This window comes from Carica papaya, chromosome 7 (genome assembly GCF_054855325.1).
Source record: "Carica papaya isolate Zhongbai chromosome 7, ASM5485532v1, whole genome shotgun sequence".
In the NCBI taxonomy this organism is placed as follows: domain Eukaryota; kingdom Viridiplantae; phylum Streptophyta; class Magnoliopsida; order Brassicales; family Caricaceae; genus Carica; species Carica papaya.
The window spans coordinates 3,216,455-3,239,686 of record NC_142315.1 but is presented as its reverse complement, the minus strand read 5'-3'; the positions used below and the strand labels follow the sequence as shown (position 1 = coordinate 3,239,686).

The following is a 23,232-nucleotide window of genomic DNA, read 5'->3' as shown; positions in this document are numbered from 1 at the left end:
TAAAGAAGTAAAGCTTACTCGAGGGTAAAAAATGAAAGCAAAAAAAGCCATAGAAGATTAGACAGATTATTGTAAGAATAATGAGACAACGGATCCAAAAGATAAATGCTTGCATTCCTCTAAAGTGTCATCCCTTTCTACAAAATACTCTTCCTACGAGAGTCACCCTCGTTGTCACAATAATGTAACCGAAGGCTTTAGCTATTAAATGTCAATCATGCATGCTTTTAGAAAGAAAATATCCAAAGAGAGCCCTATATAAAAAAATGCAACCAATTACCAATATGAATTTTCAAGTTCATGCCTCCAACAAATAAAAAAAAAAGATATATATATTGTGAATCTAGATGTGGGTCAAGGTCGTCAAATTAAGAAAATAACCAAAGAGAAAGAAGACAATAGAAAACATCTGAAGTAGGGTACAAAATGCAGTTCGGATGCTAATCAATTTCGTTGTTTTTTTATGTAAGGACAATTCGAGGGAGAAGAATTAGTTCGTGTATATATATATATTTTTTATGAGAGAAGAAATATTATTAGAACAGAAAGGAGAAAAAATTACAGCAACGAAGATGAAATACCATCCAAAAGCTTCCTGTAGGGAGAGCCAAAAAGGCCATCCTATCCCAAAGAAACTGGAAAGAGAAGAAACTAAAGTGGAGGAGACTGAGGGAGAGACAAATGGTGAAAGCATAAGCGTTTTATTGGCATTCAACACAAAATTTATTAGAATTAAAATAAACTAACAGAATTCAATCTAATTATTTGTATTTTCGTTCATATTAAAAGTTCGGGTTTATCTCCGTAACCAAACAGCCAGAAATCAATAAGGAATAGGATTGTGACCGTTGCCAAAAGCCACCAAATTACTGAAGCACATTTTCTTTTTATTCCTTTCTTTTTAACTCCCGCTTGCACCAGCTCTCTCTCTGGTTCGGCTGCAACTCTCGTCGGAACCAGACTGCCATAAATCCTCACAGGCCGGCGAGAAGCATCCGGCCGCCGCTACACTTTTCCGTTTGCTTTGAGGTCGCGAGAGCGGTTTGGGCGAGAGACGTGACTGATTCTGGTCATTGTTGCCCTTGATCGTCGTTGACAAAATTTGGACTTGAAGCCTTGGCGTTCCATGATTTCTTCTTTCCTGCTACTCTTATGGTGTAGCCTTCAGCAGGAAAAGTACCAATCGACCGCATGAGTGGGCCGCGCGTGGCTAACTTCTGGCTGATTACGGCAGCCTGACCATCGGTCACAACTTGGCTTAATTAAAGTTGATTAAGGTAGGTTTTCTTTATCCTTCTATTTTCTTCTGCTTTCAACGTTTGATGTTGTTTTTGTTCTTTGTTTTGGACTTATGGTATGAGACTGTTATCGAATTGTTATCTATCGTTTACTTCATTTATATTGATTGCATTGGAGTCGCGAAATCGTTATGGAACTTAGGGATATGAGAAATAATTAATACTTTGTTTGTGTTTACTAGTTAAAAATAGAAGAAAATTGATTTTAGACATCGCCTACCAATTATTTGAAAAAAAAATGTTTGTCTGGCATTTCTTGCTTAGACTACTAGCTCTTTGTGGGTGGGATTTTGGCTTTTTGCCCTCGAGTCTTCTGTTCCTTTCTTCACTGGCAGTGGCTCATTTTATGGTATGGTATCCGTCCAAGCTAGTCTATATGGGCGTGGGTACGGTTATATTGGAATATTGAGCCATTCGACTTTAGAGATTGAAATAAGATTCCTACAACAATCTTCCTGAATGGCAAGTTTCTTGCCTTTATTTCCACAACAGGCTAGTGTCTGACAAACTGAAGAATATTTTGGATTTTTTTTTCACTTTATTGCATATTAGTGATTAATTGTAGTTAAGAAAGACTTGTCAATTCTGTCATCCTTTGACGAAGACTTTTTTATCCTTATGATTCCACATGTTTTAACTGTTCCCATCGCACCAACTCTTGTGGAGAGACTTCAAAATAGAAAGAGAACATAAAAATACCCAGAAATGATTTTGAACTGCTGAAAACCAGTCTGGGAGGAGTAAACCAGTCTAGGTGAACCGACTTGGGCATCCTTTATTTGAAAGAGCCAAAAGAGAATATGATATTATAAAGCGCAATCTCATATCACACGTGTGAGACTCATGCGCCGGTATCCAGTCACCTGACAGCAATGAGTATTTAGCATTTGGCCCAACTGGAGGTGGTTGCAGATTGGAATTCAGTGTTGAGTACATCGTTGTGTAGAAGTACAGGTACTGGATCAAGAGAGGCAACATTTGGGAGAACTTGCAATGGTGATTGTCTCATTTTTCGGTCGAATTTTGCAGCAGGACTTTTTGGGTTTGTTGATCGATTAATGGTAGTGGTTGTGTCGATCACCTCCCATCAGTGACCATGATCTAGGTTGCAACTGTAGACTGGGTTAGGTTTGAAGTTCTTTTTTTTTTTTGTAACAAATGGGTTTGAGTTGTTTGGTATAGGATTTTTTGTCTCTGATACTAGACTGATGCAGGACAAATTAGAATTAATTTGCCTATTTAAAAATTTAGGATGGGCAGAGAAATTGCAGAAGAAAAGAAGAACAAACAGTAGACACTAACCCTGGTGAGAATAACTTCATTCTGGTGGGTGCAGGCCTAAACTCTAAAATTAAGACCCAGAATTTTGTATTGAGAAGAAAAAGAGATGCCTCAGGTGAAGATCATTGCCAAGAATTTCATGGACATGGTGGCATCTCTGCCTGCAATCAAGCTTGACAAGCTTTACAACAATGTTTTCATCTGTGAAGCCATTCTCAGGTCCTTCCCCTCCTCTCTCTCTGGAGCTTGACATCTTTGTTTTATTTTATTTCTTTTTTATTTTAAGAGGAGAAACACATAAGGGCAGTCATTTTAACCCCTTTCTTGTTCAGCTTAGTTGAAGTGATAAACCTTGTAAATTTATTGAAGAATGCTGTTAATTTGATTTTTTTTTTCTGAAGGAAAGATTGTGATCAGTATTTTCACCCATAAGACACTTAAAGAAAAAGAAATAAACCACAGGAGACAAAAACTTTTACTGTTTCTTATTAATTTTCTTTAATAATTGGGTGCTCAGGTCTCTGCAACCTCTAGCCAAGAAATATGTATTACAGACCTTGTACATTGACGTCCCGGTGCCAGCCACGATGTTAGAAGAATGGGTGCTTGCAGATGGAGTCTCTAAGCACAGAGTTGCAATTGATAGATTGATTCAATTAAGGATTTTTACGGAAACTGTTGATAGGTATGCATCTTATATTTTCAAGAACATGCTACTACTCTTTTGGTATTTATTGGTTATCAAGTACTTGTAATATATGTTCAAGGTTGATTCAGGTAAATTGAACTTTATGCATATGGTGATATCAATTCTTTCCTTTTGTAATGTATACAATTGAAAGAGCATTTGCATATGAGAATAACGGCTGGTTAATTTGGTCTAAACAGGTTATTTTTTTCTACTATTGTAGGTACCACTTCTTCCTTTGCCACAACTAAGAAAAAGAAAAAGAAACAAATAAATATGTAAATTTTGCCCTGCACTGCTTGCTTTTTACTTAAGTTCTCCATTTTCTACTTTTAGGAAGAAGGAAACCACCTATAGATTGAATCCGATATTTCAAGCTAATCTCCAGAAGCATATTGTATATGGGTAAGTTTTTAGTTCATGTAGATCTTTCTTTTCTTTTCTTTTCTTTTCTCTTATTCTGGGAAGTGGGCATCAAAAAGTTCTGATTCTGAGTAACCTGAAGTACTAAGTAGATCATTTGCCCTCCTTTTTCATATCCATCAGTTGATGCATATGTATGGTTGAATGTTTATGTTATGAATTCACAATCACCAAATTAATTGTCGGGCAAAGTTTACCGAAGATTTTCTCATCAAGAGCCTAGGTAGTCACATAATTAAGTGTCCTATCTATGCAATTTAATTAATTTATATTTGATTGTATAATTAATTGGATGCTGTTGAATCTGTCAGTTTGAAGTCAGTAGAGTTGGTTTTGTCTAGACACAGTTAGCTATTCTTAAGGGCAATTCTTATTATTAAGGTGGCAGTTATTGTGTAAGGCTTAAATAAAACTTTTCTTAAAAAAGAAGAAAAAGGAAAAAGGAAAAAGAGGAAGTAGGGCTAATCTGAATAAAGAACTGTGCAGAAATTTATATGAACCAATTTCTAAAGTACTCAACTAAAAGGAGATTTTAGGTTCTCTCTTATTGAGCCTAACAATTATTCATCATAGGAAGAAAGAAGAAGCCAGAATAAATGCAGTTCTACATCATCTGATTTTGATCTACAAGGTACCATAACAAGATCTAGGACTAGAGATAATATCGGCTTGATTCTCAAATTAGCATAAACCATTCATTTTAGCCTTTTTTTCCCTCTTTCTCTCTACTTATCCATAGGTCACTGACATAGCCTTTTAGATGCCACCTTATCTCAATATCTTTTTCTTTTTAGTTCATTTCTGTTGCATCATGCACTGCTACCTCTTTTTCTAAATGCTTTTAATAATAAATTGCTTAGGGTTCTATTGTTACCATCTAAGTTTTGCACGAAAATAAATGTTTCCCAGTTTTTCTTCCAATAATATGATTAAATTAAACTTGGTTCTGCAGTGGAGTTTTGCCAAGAGAACCTATGCCTTCAAATGTTACTGCAAGGCTCCCTAGCTTGCAGGAACTCGAAGCTTATGCCCTTGAACAATGGGAGGTCTGAACTCTGCTTACCTGTTTTCAAGTTTTGCTCTGAACTTTGGAAACTATAATCTATCTTGATTACCAACTCTGCAATTTTTCAGATGTAATTTAGCTTTCGCAACTAACCACCACAACTGCATAACCTGCACTACTAGGATTAGTTGGTGGACTGACTGAACTATCTCATGAGGGTACATAGTGATGAAAACCAGGATTACAAGGGCTGAAATAAAAGTTATTGGAGTGGAGGCTCTCCTGCAGAGCATAAGGATCTCGGCTTTGGAGATGGACACAATATAAGGTCACATTTTAGGATTTTGATTGCAGGTTAATTAACACTAGCAAGCACATGCTGCAAGTAAAAGAAACTCCAGTCTCTCAAAAAAGATAAAAAGAAAGAGGAAAAGAGGAAAACCCACATGATAGTATTGAAGATTTATCTTGGACCATCCTGTGTTTGAGAAACTATATTATCATAAAATGAGAATCTTAAGAATACTGTCTTGCACAAGAAAATCAGAAAAAAAAAAAAGAAACAGAGAGACATTTATTCCATCAAATAAAAAAAAATAAGAAACATTTAGGAATTATGGGGTGACGGAAGATTATCGCGACGGTTTTAGTTGTTTACAATGTAGACATGTGGTTCCAAGGAGATTGTTATCTTGTGTGGATGGAGCTAAAAGGGAAAAATTTCTAACCAAACATTATTTGCATAGAAGTGGTCAAATTCTTATAAATATGTGTATTGGTAGTAAGAAATAAAAATATTATCTAAATCCATTATAGTTATATGAATTGCAACCTGGCAGAATGGAGAATAATGATCCAATCTTGGTTCAGACCTTGGTTGGTTGAATCATATTAATGTTGGTTACTCTCTGATGATTCACAATTGTGTTAAATCAGTGCTTCCTGCTGCAACTTATAAGCTCAACCCAGGCTGAAAAGCTGACAAGTTTCAGCTCTTCCATGATGAAAGTTTTCCAGCGTGGTCTTTTGACTCAGAGGTATTATTTATTGAAAAAGTGAGCCCTGACTTATTTTGTGCAAAATATTTAGCTTGTTTTTAAAACTTTTATACAGGGATAAAGAAGCCCCAAGGTTAACTGAAAGTGGTTTCCAATTTTTGGTATGTAATATGTGAGTCATGTGCCATTTCCACTTCATATGGTCTGTGTTATTTAATGTAATGTTTGATGAATGTGATTTGCAGCTGATGGATACAAGTGCACAACTTTGGTACATCATTAGAGAATATATATCTAATTCTGAGGTATTGATCATAGATTACCAGATTTCATTGACTGGTTCTCTCAGTATTATTGAATTTCTGAGTATCTTTTTGTACAGGAGCGAGGTGTAGATCCAGCAGATTTGATTTCATTTCTGCTAGAGCTTAGTTTTCATGTCACAGGCGAGGTATCCAATAAATCTTGTTAGTTCATAAGATTTCAAGCATGGAAAATTGCTATAACGATGATTTCCATTTCATGGTGAAAATTTTGGTTTTTTTTTTCAGATCTCATTTCATCCTTCTGTTGTGCAATTTTTATGTAGGCATATAATATAAATACCTTGACTGACATTCAGAGGAGCACAATTAAGGACTTTGCAGACCTAGGATTGGTCAAACTTCAGCAGGTTTTCCTTGCCAGGCTATCTTGGAATATGTTAATTCTCTTCTCAGTTACTAAACTAGGTATGATTCTAAGGTTTTGATTGATCTGTATATTTCCAGGGCAGGAAAGAAAGTTGGTTTGTACCTACTAAATTAGCCACCAATTTGTCAGCAAGCTTAACTGACTCATCCACTCGGAAAGAGGTATCTTATTATTTATAGTGCCTTTGTTATTTAGATCTAGGAATGCGCAGCTTCTGGGCCTACTAGTTTGTCTGTACTTTGTTATCCTTCGTCTTAAATCAATAATCAATCCTCATTATTATTAGTTGGAGAGACTTGGATTTGCTAGCCATTCTTGAAATTTTCTTCTCTGATTATTTGAGGGTTGTATGAAGGGCAAGAATGCGATACAGGTTCTTTTTTCCTGGGGTGTTAATGCCTGCATTTGCAACCAGCGCGAATTCTGTACATTTTTATCTGGTGTAGGATGATTTTCATGGCCTTTTTGCTGGGTATTGATGCCTGCATTTTCAACCAGTGCTAATTCTGCACATTTTATTTGGTATAGGATGATTTTCATGGCCTCTTTATGGACAAAGATGCATGGTTTTTCAGGGGGTTCCCTTTGCCGTTAATACAAAGGAATTGGGAGGCTATTTATATTGACTTTTCTTCGTTTCCCTTGCGTTACATTTTATTTAATTTTACTAAGATGCATAATTTCTAGGGAGTTGCCTTTGTCAATAATGCAAAGGGATTGGAAGGCTATTTATATTGACTTTTTTCTGCTTTCCTTGCTTTGTGTTTTATTTGTTTTGTTTGATAGAAGGATATTTTAATCCCATTTCTTTGTACTCTCTTCCTCTCTTGATAACGTCATTCTAGAAAAAGCATTCCTCTTCATTGTCTCATTGCCAATATATTCCTGGGTCTCGAGTAATAACTAGGTCAAATAGACATCATTTCAACTGTTGTTATCTATTGTTTGATAAATCTTTTTATTCATCTTTATTAGATCACTAGCATTCCAAATATATAGAGGAGGATTACAAGAGTTATAAACCTACTATTTAGGAGAGAATCCTAATCTATTGAGTCTCTGAGGAAGGAAGAAGATTTACACCAGAAATTATGGAGTCCGAGTATAAATCCAGATCCTAGACTTTTCACTTCTACACTCTAAGAAGTAAATCTTGCTAAAATCAATCTTGTTTATGACTTCTACAGGAAGTAAATCTTCCTAGAATCAATCTTGTTTAGGACTTCTACATTATCCTTCAATAACAAGGCTACGGTTTGACTGTTATCAACCAACCACCCAGATTATCGTTCAATCAGTCTTATTTTTATAGGAAGTCACATTTTTAGTGGAAATTATATTTCCTGGAGATGTCTAGTTGGTTTTATATCTAAGGCATGCCCAATATGTCTTCATGATATAGTGGGGGGTGGATAAGGATTTTGGATTCGTTTAACTGTACCTTTATGAGTTGTGTATCCAAAAATAACACTGCAGTGAACATTGTAAGTTCTCTTCCAAGTCCATTATGTCTTCTGAACGCTTATTTCATGCGTTTCTATTTTATATTTTTAGGGTTTTGTCGTTGTGGAAACAAACTTCAGATTGTATGCCTACTCAACTTCCAAATTACACTGTGAAATTTTACGTCTTTTCTCAAGGTACAGTAGCCACCTGGTGAGTTCTATTTCTAATTGCAGGTTCTTCCACTGAGCATAACTTGCTACTTGATTGTGTCCCAAAATCTTGATTGAATACAAAGACGATAACGAAATATTGAAGGGGAAGTTGGTTGATGTAACTTAAGAATTAATAAATGATTTTTACTCTTCTTTCAAATTTATTTACTTCCATATTCCTTTTTTACTTAGCTAATTTCTGCTTGTAGCTGCTAGTCTTAACATTGAAGCATCATTCTTGAATCTCATATTCTTGACTTAATTAATTTTTTGATACATATACAGGGTCGAGTATCAACTTCCTAACCTTATAGTTGGAGCAATAACCAAAGAAAGCTTGTATAATGCCTTTGAAAATGGCATTACAGCAGAACAGGTGAAGAAAATTCTTTAGTTATTACTCTTTAAGATGTTTTCCTTGTAGATCCAGCATAAATTTTCAGGCATGTTTCAATATATTGAATAATTTCCAGTTGCCATGGACCTTAAGATAAAGGTATAGAACAGGCTAGAGACTTCTGCTGCGAGCTGCCAACAATTTGCATTGAATTGTTTATTTTTCTATCTAAACTAATTGAGACCTGAAAAGCAATCAATCTTAGTATGTACAGTCATCTATCTGATAAATTTACTTACAAGGTAAAACTGTTCAAACCGCCGGTTTTGTTTGATTTTGCTAGATTATTAACTTTGATGCTGCGAGAAATTGTGTCATTACCTTCTGCATGTGCAAGCCTGGCATTTTTGACACGTACCCAATCTGTTTCGCTCTTCACATCTTAGGTCCAGTACAGATCCTGTACATTGGAATATTCTTGAGGGAAAAACTTATTGACAAGCTACATACTATGCCCTGATCTCTGGAATTCTAAGATATTTTGTCTATTTCTGTTCTTGTAGTGAGAGGAATTTGCTTCATTTAAATCATTGGATCTTTTCACTTGTAGATAATCAGTTTTCTTCAGCAAAATTCTCATCCTCGCATTGCAGAGAGAGTACCATCTGTTCCTGAGAATGTTACAGATCAGGTTTTAATTCTTGCCCAATCAATGTCCATATTTCTATGCAGGTTCTAACATTCTATTCAACGCAAAGTTAGATATGTCTTATCAGTGATTGAAGTTGAAATTGCATATAGACTGGGGGTATATTTTGTGGAATTCACTTGAAAACATATGCATAGTTCAAGAATGAGAAATGAAAATTCAATTCCAAAGTAATTATAAATAGAATTAGGACAATGCATTTCAATTGCATCAGTTTACTATGTTAGAATTTATTTTTTTAAATTTGATTGTTGAATTTCCAAATAAATTTTATAAAAAATAGTTTATTTTTTCAAACACATTCTAAGTGGTGAATATAATCTTCATTTGCTGATGGCATAAATGCACCTTTTGGGTGGCAGATAAGATTGTGGGAATCTGATCTGAATAGGGTTGAGATGGCCCCTGCTCACTTCTATGATGAATTTCCTTCCAGGGTAACAATTTATCCCGTTGATTTTCTTCTTATTCTTTTTTTTCACAAGCCTAGTCGTATTCTCATTTAGCATCTCAGTTCATAAGTTCATTGTGGCAGGAGGTTTTTGAGGCAGCCTGTGACTTTGCGCGAGAATGGAGTGGCTTACTCTGGGAGGACTCGAAGAAGATGCGTATGCTAGTGAAGGCAGAGGTTCACTTGCATATGCGAGAGTTTCTTCGAGGTCAAAACAAGTAGCAGCAGAGTCGAATGCTTATTGGGTCAATGTGAACATGGAAAGCTGCTACGGGGGTTGATAGTTTCTTCTATTTATACTCATTTGACCCAGTTCATCTTCTAAGCATTACTTCTTTTAAGAGTAATCTCTGCAAATTCTTTAAGTTTTTTATTTCTTGTATATCAATTTTGAGCAACTCTCCATTTTTATTCTTTTCGTGCCGTCTGAAAATATTATTTCGATTTTATATACTCTAGGTACACAAATATATATGTATTACATACCTATATGTGTATATATATATATATATATATACACATCACATACATATCACATATATATCCCGTGATAATGAGTCCTTTTCGGGACAGGTTTTACTTTAAAATATTTTTATAACAAAACCGATAAAATAAAAAATGATCTTAATAAGATTAAAAGTTTAAAAATTTGTTTTGGATATATTCAAATATAAATTATTTTTATGAAATACAATATTTCTGCTTTATAGAATTAATTTTATTAAATAAAAAAAAAACTTGTAGTTAAAGAGAGTTTTTAATAAATAATTATTTTTTTAACAATATTTTTAAAATTTATAATATAATTTACACATTTAAGTAATCAACTTTTGAGATTTTAATGAATTAAATAAGGTGATAGACGCTTTCAAATAAAAATTCAATCTTATATTATAATTAAGATATAAAGCAACATTTTCATGTAATTCATAAGTTTCTTATTTTTTGAAAATTTGGTATTTCGTTTTTTCCGTGTTAGAAATATGAATGGACTAAGAATCTTCTGTGTATTTCCCAAGTTTTAAAAGAAAAAAAAAAACATCGGAATTAACAAAAACAAATAAATTGTTGCTGCCCAGGATCGAACTGGGGACCTTTAGTGTGTAAGACTAACGTGATAACCACTACACCACAGCAACCGTCACGTTCATCAGGGTGCTAAGCTTCTAAAATCGATAAAAGGAGACCAGTAATCAGAATGGTCGGAGCCAATGACAATTTGCCAATGCAAGTATTAGCAAAAGGCCAAGCAAGCATGCAGACACACTCTGTTCCCAAGAAATTTCCTTCTACCTTCCTCAAATCATATGTTCACTCATGAGGCATGGCCTCGTAACTTTGTTTTCCCCCCCCCGGACATTTCCTAACAGAAACCACACACAAATTTAATATCAACCCGTCAAAATCTTATTCGTTTTCTTCCTTTTTTTCGAGGATTTCTTCTCACAAACAGAAGAAATTTGGATATGCAGATCCTAACCTCTCCCATAAAAAGAAAGACCCTTCACCAAGAAGTCATTTTGCCCGCCACCCAAAATTATATTCCTTACCAAGCCCTAATGTTTCCTTCCGCGTTGTTTTGCTTTTAGAAGAATGTTGGGTATTGGAAAGCTCATGTTCAATAAGCTGAGAAGGTTAGTTGCGAATCGGTTATCACATTCTGCCTAATGTGGGTTTTTTCTGTTAATAAATTTTAAAAAACATAAATATAATTTTATAAGCCTGGTCTATTAAGTTAAAACAAAGAAGATAAAATTAAAGGAGTGTAATAAGAGGAGATTTGGAGGTTGAACTAGCTCAAACACAAGGAACAAAATGGCAAGGATTGCAAGAGCTTGCATGCAATCAGTACTGAAAATTGTGAATTTGATTGTGGGAGTGGCTGGGATTGCCATGATTCTTTATAGTTTTTGGATGGCTAGAGTTTGGCAACGAGACACTGAAGGCTCATCTTTTGTTGATTTCAATTCTACTGCTCCATGGTAAGCTTTCTTTCTTTTCTTTTTTTTTTTTTTCTTTTTCTAACTTAATCTCATTCCTTACCATCTTGTTGATCAATCATGAAATTTTTCTGGGTTTGTTTACTTTTCCATGGTTGGTAACTATGATTGTCTTGTTGGGATTGCAGGTTTATATACACATTTCTTGGTATTGGCATCATTCTGTGTGTTATAACATGCCTGGGTCATATTGCTGCAGATAGTGCAAATGGATTTTGCCTCTTTTGTGTATCCTTTCTCACTCCCAATTCATGTAGGCTACTAGTTTTTCCTCTTTTAACTTTGGGAAAATGTGTTTGACCTTAAAATGAAGAAGTATATGGTGATTATCTCTGTGCTTCTGCTACTGGAAACTGCTATGGCAGTTGACATACTCCTAAATTCTGATTGGGAGAAGGTAAAATTGTTTATTAAACCTTCTGATTTACCCTTTTGATTTCATAGGTTTTTTTTTTTTTTTCATATTGGTAATTGGTGTAACAGGATTTTCCAGAGGATCCAACAGGAAGGTTTCCAGATTTCAGAAGATTTGTAGAGTCCAATTTTGATGTCTGCAAATGGATAGGGTTGATGATTATCTTAGCCCAGGTACTTTCACTTTCTTATATTTATATTACTCACTCAATCATAAACATATTATTACCAGAGAGACTGGCTATCTAAAATCAAATTAAGCAATTTTTTAAAAAAAAAATTAAAAGAATTTAGTAATGATTTGAAGAAAAAAAAACTATATGATTCAAAAAATACCAAGATAATTATAGTGTAAAATTTTTTTAAAAGTAAAAGAATACATTCCATTCTTGTTCTTTTACGAAAATCTAGTGTTAAATTTTTAAATTAAAAAATTATTAAATTAATCCTCAAAATTTAATATTTATTACGATTTAATCCTTAATATTTTTCGTTATGAATTAATTTTTCAATAATATCTATTTATTTCAGACATTTAGTTTCTTTTTTATTCTCTAAAAACGTATAAAATAGAATATAACGAAAAAAAATATTATGAATCAAATTATAACATATACCAAACTTCAATAACTAATTTAATACTTTGTCATTTTAAATTTTATAAAATATAAAATAATAAAAATTTTACATAAATGATAAAAGGTTAAAATGAACAGAAGAGAATTTTAAAAAATAAAAGAATAAATTACAATAACATAAAATCAAATGGGACCGTGGGGGATATAAAATAAATGTTTTTGGAAAATGGTTTCAGGGATTTTCTATCTTGCTGGCAATGGGCCTAAGAGCTGTGGGACCAAACCGATGTGGGAGGTACGACAGTGACGATGACTTCCTTCCCTCAAGGCTTCCCCTCGTAGACCCTCCACCACCTGCATATCTCGTTAATGCAGATCCACCCCTTGCCTCTAAGACAGCTGATGCCTGGGATGTAAGTTACATGTTAGCCATATTCGTTCTTACATATATATTTACATATGCATACATACATATGTATTTGTCTCCGAAGCATCTTCTCCATTTGTTAACATCTTCATGGTGCCTGTTAATAGGCAAACAGATGAAAAAAGTTAGCTTCCAAATATGGAGAAATAGCAGCAGAGGAGATTCTTTGTTAAAGTTTGATGCTGGAACTGTCTTCAATACTTTTGGGGTTATTATGGTTTACAACATATATATATGTTATATATATTGTGTTGTATCTGCTGCGTAACGTAATTAATTTTTGGAATGCTAGATACTAGGATTAATGTAGGATTCATGTAGTAGTTGAATTTTCAAACTTTCAATTCAAGGCATATGTCAACATGGAATAGATTTACCTTTGTTTTATTACTCAAACCTGCAAGTTTAGTTTAAGGGTAAATGCATAGAACTTTGGCAAAAACTCATTCAGATTCCTCTCTTTTCATTCTCTTTCATATATATATATATATATATATATTTATATATTTGTTGCTTTTTAACATCTTATTTGAAGTGTCCTGTTTCACCACTAAAGGACTATATCCCAGCTCATGTAATTTTATCTTATAATATCATCTAGAATTTGTTAGTATGTATTGAGCTGACAGCATAATAGGGAAATCTTCAGAAATTGCCTACAGGTTATTACTCACAAATCTTTACAAATCAAAATGCATAAGTACAAACAGATATGCAAACTCCAGAGCAAATATAGCCAATAGAAAAAGACTTGGTTATAAATAATTGAGTAATTAATCATTGACTCATTTTCTTTAGTCTAAGACTACAGCATAAACTTCTGATTCCCCAAGAATGTTACCAACAATGACAAATAACAAAAGTAAAAAAAAAAAGAGAAGAAAACAGAGAATTAATTAACCCACATTCCAGCAGGTAAGAAGGCAACAAAGAAGATGAACAGAAAAAACAAGTTGTTATCAAACAAGAATACCTATAACAGTGATAGGAAGAAGTCCTATTCAGATTTTTTTGCAGTTGATAGCTTTCTCTTCATTCTGCTAAATGGTCCAACCGTTCTGTCCATAATGTACATGTATATAACCTGGCTCCAAGATTTATATGACTCCAAACTCTCGTAATATTCTGGTGCAATCTCCTTCACTTTGTAGAGTTTGTTTCCAGGAATCCTTGGGAAGTCATGGTGCTCATTGTGGTAGCCCACACTCCATGCTAAAAGATTCAAGGGGCCATAATAGGAATATGTCTCCTGCTCTGGTTTGAATACATAATGCTCTGAGATAAAATGCCCAGCCATTGGATGCATCCCACCTCCCACAAATGTTGAAAGGATCAAGTAACCAAAAGATCTCCAGCCCCAGAAATAGATCACAGCCATGTCGAGAGCTATCTGAATGATTGAGTTAATGAACTCCCAGTAACCAGGAGGCTTCGGTTTAAGAAACAGAGGGCGCAGTGCATAGAAGAAGAGTTGTAAGAACACCCAGATGGTTTTGGTAACAATATTTGTAACCAGATGGGCTTCAGTGTAGCTTGGAACATCCATGTCAATGCCATCTACTCCTTGAAAGCGATGATGCTCAAGGTGATACTTTTGGAAAGTCACAGACATGGGCACACCAATGGGGAGGTTAGCAAAAATCCCAAGCCAACGGTTGTAGACTGGAGTCGAGAAGGCAAGATTGTGGCTGAGCTCATGAATTGCCAAAAATAGATTGTGGTTGAGAAAAGAACCAAAGAAATATGCTATTGTCAATATCTTCAGCCAGCTTGCATCGTGAACTAAAGTAGCGGTCCACAGCTGGAGCAGAACAACCACTGTAATCTGCAATACACAAATTTGAGGACATGAATACGAGATCCCGGTCCACTATAGGTAAAAGAAGCAATTTACATCTTAACATGCAGAAAATTTATTAATTTAACAGAACAGGCAAAATACAATCATGATGTCAGCAAGATTGTATTTTATATATTCAACATTATCTTGATTTGAGATGTGCTGAAGTCATTACAAGTGAAGAAATAAAATTCATAGCAGAGGAATAGTAAAATGTAAATATGATCCGCTACCAAACCCAAACTGGATTTATGCTGGCATAGGACACCAAAATCTTGATAGGGAGCTTCAAGGAGAAGCCAGAAAAAATATCAAATATCACTGGACTCAAAAACATTTCCAAATGGCAATCACCTTCTAAACCGAATATTAACTCAAGATGGACATGGTCTGCACATTAATAAATCATTCATAAAACAAATAGAGCATTCGGAGAATAAAGAATAATGATATCTGCTGCTTTTCAAAAGAAAAAAAACAAATGAACACAACATAGCCATCCATAAATCACCCTGGGACGATTTTGTACTGCAAAATGAAACTTCGAAGTTAACCAATGAACAACTTAACAAGTCAAAACATATAATAAATCAGTTGGGAGGCTACAGAGTCTCGTTATGACAAATCTATGAAACACTATTCTTTTGTGAAAACGACTGCTACAGTTGAAGGTACAGAATAAACTTTCAGATTATGCTAACCCATGTCAGGGTCATTAGTAGACAAGAAAGTGCATAAAAAATTTCCGAATTTCATTTTTCTCATCAATCCACCTAAGGAAGCAAATCATTCAGGATAACTACACAACATCACTTGCTGTAAGCGGAAAAGGAATCAGCATTGAAACTATAACAATACCAAACACTTCCAATTCCTTCAAGTTGGTCAACACAATCTTCATTATGATAATGACCCAAAAGACAAAAAGAAAAACAGAACTTTCACCAACTCCAGCTTAAAAAATACGTTACACTGTAGCTCTGAAAATTTTAGCCTATATAAGTTTCTTTAGTTTATAAAAATTAGAAAATATTTTCTAATAATTAATGTAATATTCATATATAGACATATATTAATCGACAAGTTTAACTTTTGTACATGTTACATAATAATATGTAAAAATCTATAGCTAACTCTAATTTCTACAAGCCAATACCTTTTTCCTTCTCAAAATTAAAAAGAGAAAATTTTGGGAAGATATCTTGAAAAGAACAGGCTGAAACGGAAAGACGCAGCTTCTACTGTTCTAGTAGAATCTACGACGACGGAGAAGATGAAAACCATCATCACCATGTTTCAATCGAAGTGATTAACGAAATTAAGCGAATGAACCAACCCAGAATCCCATTAGCCCAAATACCACAATGCAGCAATCATAAACACGTAAACGAGTTCACAGATTAATCCAGCCACATTATCACAGATCTAAAAAGCAACCAAAAAAAAAAAAAATCGCAGTGCAAAACCAGCAATAAAAAGAATGCATATATGCGTAAGTGTATATAGGTGAGGAATATGAGGTAGAGCGAGGTGAGACCTTAAGAAAAGCCCAAGGGTCAGGACCAAAGAGCTCCTTGATCTGAGGGTACTGAGAGAGGATCTGGCGCCTCCTCGAAGCGTGAGGTTCGTCTGTGTATGACCAGAAGAAATCTGCCGCCATTACTCCTTCTTTCTCTTCCTCTCTCCCCATCCCCTCTCCCCCTCGAGCAAACAACCTTTTCCGTTCTCTCCTCTCTCTCTCTCTGGAGTTTTCTGCTCTGTGCCTTCCTTTTTTGGCCTCCCGTTTTCTTTTTCCCTTTTTCTCTTGAGTTTTTAAATTGGTTACAGCTAATAACCATGAGAGAACGAGAAAGAAGACAATATATATTTGTATATATATATATATATATATAATTCTAAATTAATAAAGGATAAATATAAAATCACCACAAAATACGGTGGTTTATTTTTATTTATTTATTTTTTTTTGCTGTCAATTTTATTTTAGTATAATTTTTTATTAATTGAAATTTTCTATAGAGAAAAAAAAAATTAGGTGACCTTTTCAATTTATTGTAGAAATCAAAATTAAGAGAATTTAATTATCTCTCGACATTTATTACATTCAAGAACATAAAAAATTTACTAAGAATTAACTTAATTTATTCATTACAATTCTACTAACACATTATTAAATTAAATTTTTAATTTTATTAAATTAAATATTATAAATTAATTACCTTTAATTTATAATATATCTATAAAATAACTAATTTTGTATTATCAATCAACTTCAACGAAAATATATATTACAAATGCCTACCATAATTAATAAGCTTATTGATAACTAACTTAATTTAATTATCATAACTCCTCTAGCACACTATTAAACTAAATTTTTACTTTTATTTAATTAAATATTATAAATTAGTCATTATCGATTTATAACATACCTACAAAATTACTAATTCTGTATTATCAATCAACTTTATTTGAAATTGGATGGTATATAAAATATATACATGCCTCAATTAAAAAAATTTAATTGTCACAAGACATTTTTTTTAGTTTTTTTCAAATCTGTAGATTTGTAAAAATTAAATATGCATTCTCGTACTGAATTAAAGAAAAATATAAGTGGAATGGTACCTAAATTCATCGCAGAAGATTTGTTTGCGTCTAGTGGTAGGATTTTTCGAATCAACACAGTGTATTAAAATTAGTTTTTTTTTTGTGACAGGATTTTAAAAAAATAAAATGATAATCTTTTGATTTGGGTACCATAACTGTCTTTTATATTGACTAACTTTTATAATTCTCATTTCGCTCATCATAAAATAAAAATATTACAAAAATAGTATATGCACATTACAACCTCATACTTAAATCCAATACATTAAAGCCCAATATTGTTTAACTATATTTGATCACTTTTAAACGAGCTCATTAAATTGATAGTCTGATACGCATACTAAGGTCCATATTGAGCCTACACGTTAGAAAAAAAAATCTATCAATCTCCCACTTGGGCTTTATGTGATATTTTAACTATGCATTAAATAGTCGTAGAAGTACTCATAATTATACTATCAATACCTGAATGCATCACCAAACAATCTCGTCCATCGATCATTAAGACATAGAATCAAAACGATTTTCGCTACAACTAACGTAGTTAAACCCATCAATGGTCACGTATATCAATATAACCGAACAATATAGATCAAGTATGGATGTGCAATATAGAAATTATATGTTATGTGATCTAAGTATGTTTATTTCCAACTGGTTCTACCTTAACCTTAGTGAGATCAACTGTAAAAAAATTCAGAGATAATAATATATATAAACATAAACGCAAAAAAAAGAAAAAAAAAAACTAAAATGAAACCATATATACATAAACCAAATCAAAGTACACAATTTATGACATGTCTTACAAAATAATTGTAACTATGGTACAAGACTCCCACTGAAACTACACATCATCTAAGGATACAACACTCATATGAACAGTGTATTCATAAAAGATCTTAGGTGGTAATCCTTAGTGAGTGGATCCGCAATCATTGAGTTTGTTTTAATGTATTTTATTGATATCTGCTTACTCTGAACTCTTTCTTTAACAACGAGGAACTTAATATCTATATGTTTTGATTTCGTCGAACTCCTATTGTTATTAGAATATATAACTGCAGATTTATTGTCATAAAATAACTTTAATGATCTTTCTATGTCATCAACAATATGTAGCCTAGTGACAAACTTTCGCAGCCATATTCCATAATTGGATGCCTCATAACAAATTATAAACTATGCTATCATAGTAGAAGAGGCTACAAGTATTTGTTTAGAACTTTCCCAAGAAATAGCTCCCCCAGCAAGAAAGTAAATATAACTTGATGTAGATTTTCTATTGTTTTAACATCCAGCAAAATCAAAATCAAAATAACTAATAAACTCCAACTAATTTGACATCTTATATGTGAGCATATAACTTTTTATTATCTTTAGATATCGCATGACACATTTGACTGTTTTCCAACTATCCATACCTAGATTGCTTAAATATTTACCTAACATCCCAACAATGTATGCAATATCTGGACGCATACAAACCTGTACATACATAAGACTCCCTATAGCATAAGCATAAGAAATCTTTTACATCTTCGTAGTCTCTAAATAATCATTAGAGCATTGACTTAGAGTAAACTTATCTCTTTTAGACACAGAAGAGTCACCTGGTTTATAATCCTGCATGTTAAACATTTTAAGAACCTTTTTTATATAGTTTTTTGTGTTAATCTAAGAATACCCCGAGAGCGATCCTAGTATATCTATATCTCAAATACAAAAGATGTGTCCCCAATATCTTTTATCTCAAATTTCTTTATCAGAAACCGCTTGGTTTCGTGTAACAAGTCTATATCACTATTGGCAAGCAGTATGTCATCGACATATAAAGCCAAAAAAATATATTTACTCCTATTAAACTTGTGGTATATACAATATTTTACTAAATTCATCTCAAAACCAAATGAGATGACGATTTGATGAAATTTATGATATCATTGATAGGAAGCCTGTTTAAGTTCATAGATAGATTTCTTTAGTTTGTAAACAATTTGTTGTGCATCTCCAAGTATAAAGTTTTCTTGTTGCATCATATAAATCGACTCATCAATATCACCATTGAGAAACGTTATCTTAACATTCATATAGTGTAAGTAAATATCAAAATATACCACTAAAGTCATTATAGTCTTGAAAGAGTTTTTCGACGAAACCAGAGAAAAAGTCTTTTTATAATTGATATCTTCTTTTTGTATAAAGCCTTTAGCGACAAGATGAGTCTTATACATCTCCACATTACCTTTCGAATCCTTCTTGGCCTTAAATATCCATTTGCAACTAACAGGTTTCGCATCCTTAGGCAATGGGACAAGATCCCAAACGTTATTGTCCTTCATGGACTTTATCTCTTCATTTATGACATCAATCCACTTGTGATAGTTAGAACTTTCCAATGCTTGACAGAAGTTGATAGGATCATCTTCTATCGTGCCAATGTCAAACTCATATTTTTGGAGATATACAATGTAATCATCTGGTATTGCACTTCTTTTTTTTTGTGGATCTCCTTAATGGCATAAGTTATCGAGAGTGTGAAGTTTGTGCTTCAGAAACAGTTTTCTGAACAGGAACGGAAGATACTACGATATTGTCTTAATTTGGAGTTGCTTCTTGAACAATGTTAGGTATAAGAACAAGATCCTGATCATTGTCAATAGCAACTTAGGAAATAGGAATATTTACCCATTCCTCTTCAAAAAAAAGGTCGCGAACTCTTTCTCCCCCCGGAAACTTAACATCATCGAAGAACTGGATATTTGTCGTCTCAAAAATTATCTTATTAGTGGCATCACAAAACTTATAACCCTTGGATAGCTTAGAATAACCAATAAAATAGCAACTAAAAATCTTGAAGTCCAATTTTTTTCCTATGGTCTATAAGGCTTAGCTTCATCTGAACATCTCCAAATGTACAAATGTCTCAAAGTGTGCTTCTTACCCGTCCAAAGCTCATAAGAGGTCTTTATAGTTATTTTAATTGGAACTCTATTGAGTAAATATCTCGCAATTTTTAATGCTTCTCCTCATAGTGATTCAGGCAATGTAGAATGACTAATCATACTCATTACTATATCTTTAAGTATTCTGTTTTACCTTTCAGCGACATCATTCATGCTAGGAGAACCTGGCATGATATACTGTGGGACAATACCGCATTCCTCTAAGAATTGAGCAAACGACCCTAGACACCGTTTACCTTATCCGTCATATCTACCATAGTATTCACACCACTGGCAGATCTAATAGCTTTAATCCTTTTGTTGAGTTGATTTTCAACTTCTGCCTTAAAACTTTTGAATACATCTAGGGACTGAAACTTCTCGTGAATGAGATACATAATTATATCTTGAATAATCATCTATAAACGTTATGAAATATTGTTGACCATTCTAAGAAGCCATAGAGAATGATCTACAAATATCTATATGAATGAGTTCTAATATGTCCATAGCTCTATTGACACTTAATCTCTTAATATTTGTCTATTTTTTCTTGAACAATGAACACATCAATCAAAATCTTAAAAATCAAAGGGATCTAGAATTTCGTTTGACACAAGTCTCTCAATTCTTCTTTAAGAGATGTGACATATTCTTTTGTGTCATAAAGAAGAAGAATTTTCCTTAGTTAATTTTTTTTTTATATTTATTGTACCAAGATGCAAGGATTCATTATAAGAAGCAATTGTATCAAACAAATAAATATTACCATGCACTGATAAAGTACCAAAACCAACTAATTTTAAATTAAGAAAAAGATTAAAATTTTTATTTTTAAATGAACATGAATAACTAAATATGTTTAACACAGAAATAGAAATTACATTCCGTCTAAATGATGGAACAATAAAAGTCTTTTCTAAATCTAAATAAAATTCAATCTTTAACAATAATCTAAATTTGTCAATTGCTTCCATCTTGCCTGGTTTGTCATCGCCCACATAAATGAATCTAGCATCATCACTTGGCTTGCGGTAATAGAAGTAATCCTGCATAAACACACTGATATGAGTTGTGGCACTAGAATCTATCCACCAGGTGTGTGTAGATACATAAGTTAAATTAATCTTAAAACAAATAAAATTAAGAAACATACATTTCTTTACACGTCACGCATGATAGTTAGCGCATTATTTCTTCTAGTGTCCCAGAACTCTGCAAAAGAAACAAATATTTTCAGTCTAAACCTTTTGTTGTTTCTTCTGTTGTACAACAACTACAACAGATTTACCTGTTTTTTTTTTCTTGTTCTTTTTATCCTTTGAGATCACTGCGAAATGAACACTCTCTGCCTTCTCAAATTTGAGCATTTCTTCCTCTTGAACACAATGTGAAATGAGTTCATTCAAATTTTAAGATTCTTTTTTACAATTGTATATCACCCTAAAATGATTAAACTGTGGTGGAAGAGAAATCAAAATAAAGTACATAAGTACTTTTTTTAACAATTCCACTCTAAGTGCTTTGAACTTTGCATGCATATATGACATCTCCATTATGTGCTCTTTAATGTTTCCATTTTTCTTATAACTCATATAAACAAGAGTTGATATAAGTGTATATGTCTCAGTCTTATCACTTATGGCAAAACGTTGTTTTAGAGAATGAAAAAAATCTCTAGCCGTTGTGATCTCATCGAATATAGTGCCCAAAAAATCTTTGTAATGGTTTGTTCCATAACCGAAATACTTATATGGTTTGATCGATCTCATCTTTTAAACTCTTTCTTTTTCTCAAAGGTACTGTTATGAGTAATCAAATCGGGTTGATCAACTCGTAAAACTCAATCCAGATTCATAACTCTAAGCACAAGTCGAATATTGTTCTTTCATTGCTTGAAATTTGTATCATTCAACATTGGGATGGAATTAACGTTTGCAGTGATACTTCCAGTAGAAAATAAAGCTGAATAGAGAACATGCAAAAATAAATTAATTGATACCCATATAAAACTATAAATCATAAATTTTAAATAAATGTATATTCTCATCTCAAGATACCGAGTACTCCATTAACACTCTATCTTTGTACATAATATTAACTTGTAAATGGTATCTTATAACAATAATTAACTACAGATAGTAGAAACACATCAAATAAGAAATCTTTCTTTAGGCCGATTTAAAGTTCACATGTTATACTGAATAACTGTCACATATTCATTACCTCAAAAATAGAATACAATAATGTTAAATGTTAACATTTCTTTAGATCGATTAACATTCACATAAATTAAACACATACAACTATTTACATTATGAAATAAATAACTATACACAAGATAAAGATGTCACTTTGGTGACATGTTATGTAAATTAAGTTATTTCAATATGTATATGCATATATCAATATTAAAATTTAAAAGTAAAACCGAATTTAAACTGAATTAGAAGAAAATCAACCACAAAATGATTAAATTTTTTTTTTTTTTCAAAAGTTGACCGTTGACTTATCATAGTCAACGTTGATCATTGACCAGTCAATCGTTGACCATTGACTAATCAAACGGTGACTATTGACCGATCAACCGTTAAGCGTTGATCGATCAACTGTTGATCAGTCAACCATTGATCGTTGACCATTGACCGAGTAGGGTCAAAACCCATTGAGTTTAGACCGTGTTGGCCCGGCCCAAAAGGGCCTAGGTTTTGGGCCAGCCGAATGGACCTCTTTTTTTTAATTTTCTTTATTTTCTTCTCTTTTTATAGATGAAGCCCATATAATTTAATTTTAAAACATAAAACTAAATAACCCAACAAGCCCAATGTAACACCCAAGTATTTTTAATTTTATTTTTATTTTTATTATTTTTATTT

At 33.0% G+C, this 23,232-nt stretch overlaps 3 protein-coding genes and 1 non-coding gene across 11 annotated transcripts; 2 read left to right on the top strand and 2 right to left on the bottom strand.

Annotated features, from left to right (window-relative positions):
* Nucleotides 1–307: 307 nt before the first annotated feature.
* Nucleotides 308–9,993, top strand: LOC110817799 (transcription factor-like protein). Of its 5 annotated transcripts, none has more exons than XM_088208656.1 (16): nt 308–1,277; nt 2,635–2,798; nt 3,097–3,264; nt 3,604–3,672; nt 4,643–4,736; nt 5,633–5,733; nt 5,810–5,855; nt 5,940–5,999; nt 6,077–6,145; nt 6,284–6,367; nt 6,465–6,548; nt 7,942–8,027; nt 8,331–8,421; nt 8,993–9,073; nt 9,454–9,528; nt 9,627–9,993. In XM_088208656.1, the coding sequence occupies exons 2-16, from the start codon at nt 2,686–2,688 to the stop codon at nt 9,762–9,764; spliced, it is 1,359 nt and encodes a 452-aa protein (XP_088064782.1). In that variant the 5' UTR covers nt 308–1,277; nt 2,635–2,685; the 3' UTR covers nt 9,765–9,993. The 5 variants fall into 5 exon arrangements, with proteins under 5 accessions (XP_088064782.1, XP_088064783.1, XP_088064786.1 ...); XM_088208657.1 differs by having other exon boundaries at nt 922–1,277; nt 2,550–2,798; XM_088208660.1 differs by lacking the exon at nt 2,635–2,798 and having other exon boundaries at nt 922–1,277.
* Nucleotides 9,994–10,608: 615 nt separating this feature from the next.
* TRNAV-UAC (transfer RNA valine (anticodon UAC)) lies at nt 10,609–10,681 on the bottom strand. Its single transcript has one exon. It is a non-coding gene; the product is annotated as a tRNA-Val (tRNA).
* Nucleotides 10,682–10,813: 132 nt separating this feature from the next.
* On the top strand, nt 10,814–13,421 carry LOC110817956 (tetraspanin-19-like). Of its 3 annotated transcripts, none has more exons than XM_088207945.1 (6): nt 10,814–11,176; nt 11,450–11,524; nt 11,671–11,770; nt 11,859–11,939; nt 12,026–12,130; nt 12,771–13,421. In XM_088207945.1, the coding sequence occupies exons 1-6, from the start codon at nt 11,136–11,138 to the stop codon at nt 13,227–13,229; spliced, it is 861 nt and encodes a 286-aa protein (XP_088064071.1). In that variant the 5' UTR covers nt 10,814–11,135; the 3' UTR covers nt 13,230–13,421. The 3 variants fall into 3 exon arrangements, with proteins under 3 accessions (XP_088064071.1, XP_088064070.1, XP_021902373.1); XM_022046681.2 differs by having other exon boundaries at nt 10,828–11,524; nt 12,771–12,947; nt 13,069–13,421; XM_088207944.1 differs by having other exon boundaries at nt 10,814–11,524.
* DES-1-LIKE (fatty acid desaturase family protein) lies at nt 12,579–16,641 on the bottom strand. Of its 2 annotated transcripts, XR_002540280.2 has the most exons (4): nt 16,339–16,641; nt 13,935–14,786; nt 13,006–13,058; nt 12,579–12,940 (listed from the first exon to the last, which is right to left on the bottom strand). XR_002540280.2 is itself a non-coding variant. In XM_088207942.1 (3 exons), the coding sequence occupies exons 1-2, from the start codon at nt 16,489–16,491 to the stop codon at nt 13,959–13,961; spliced, it is 981 nt and encodes a 326-aa protein (XP_088064068.1). In that variant the 5' UTR covers nt 16,492–16,641; the 3' UTR covers nt 12,579–13,058; nt 13,935–13,958. The 2 variants fall into 2 exon arrangements, 1 of the variants encoding a protein (XP_088064068.1); XM_088207942.1 differs by having other exon boundaries at nt 12,579–13,058.
* Nucleotides 16,642–23,232: the final 6,591 nt, after the last annotated feature.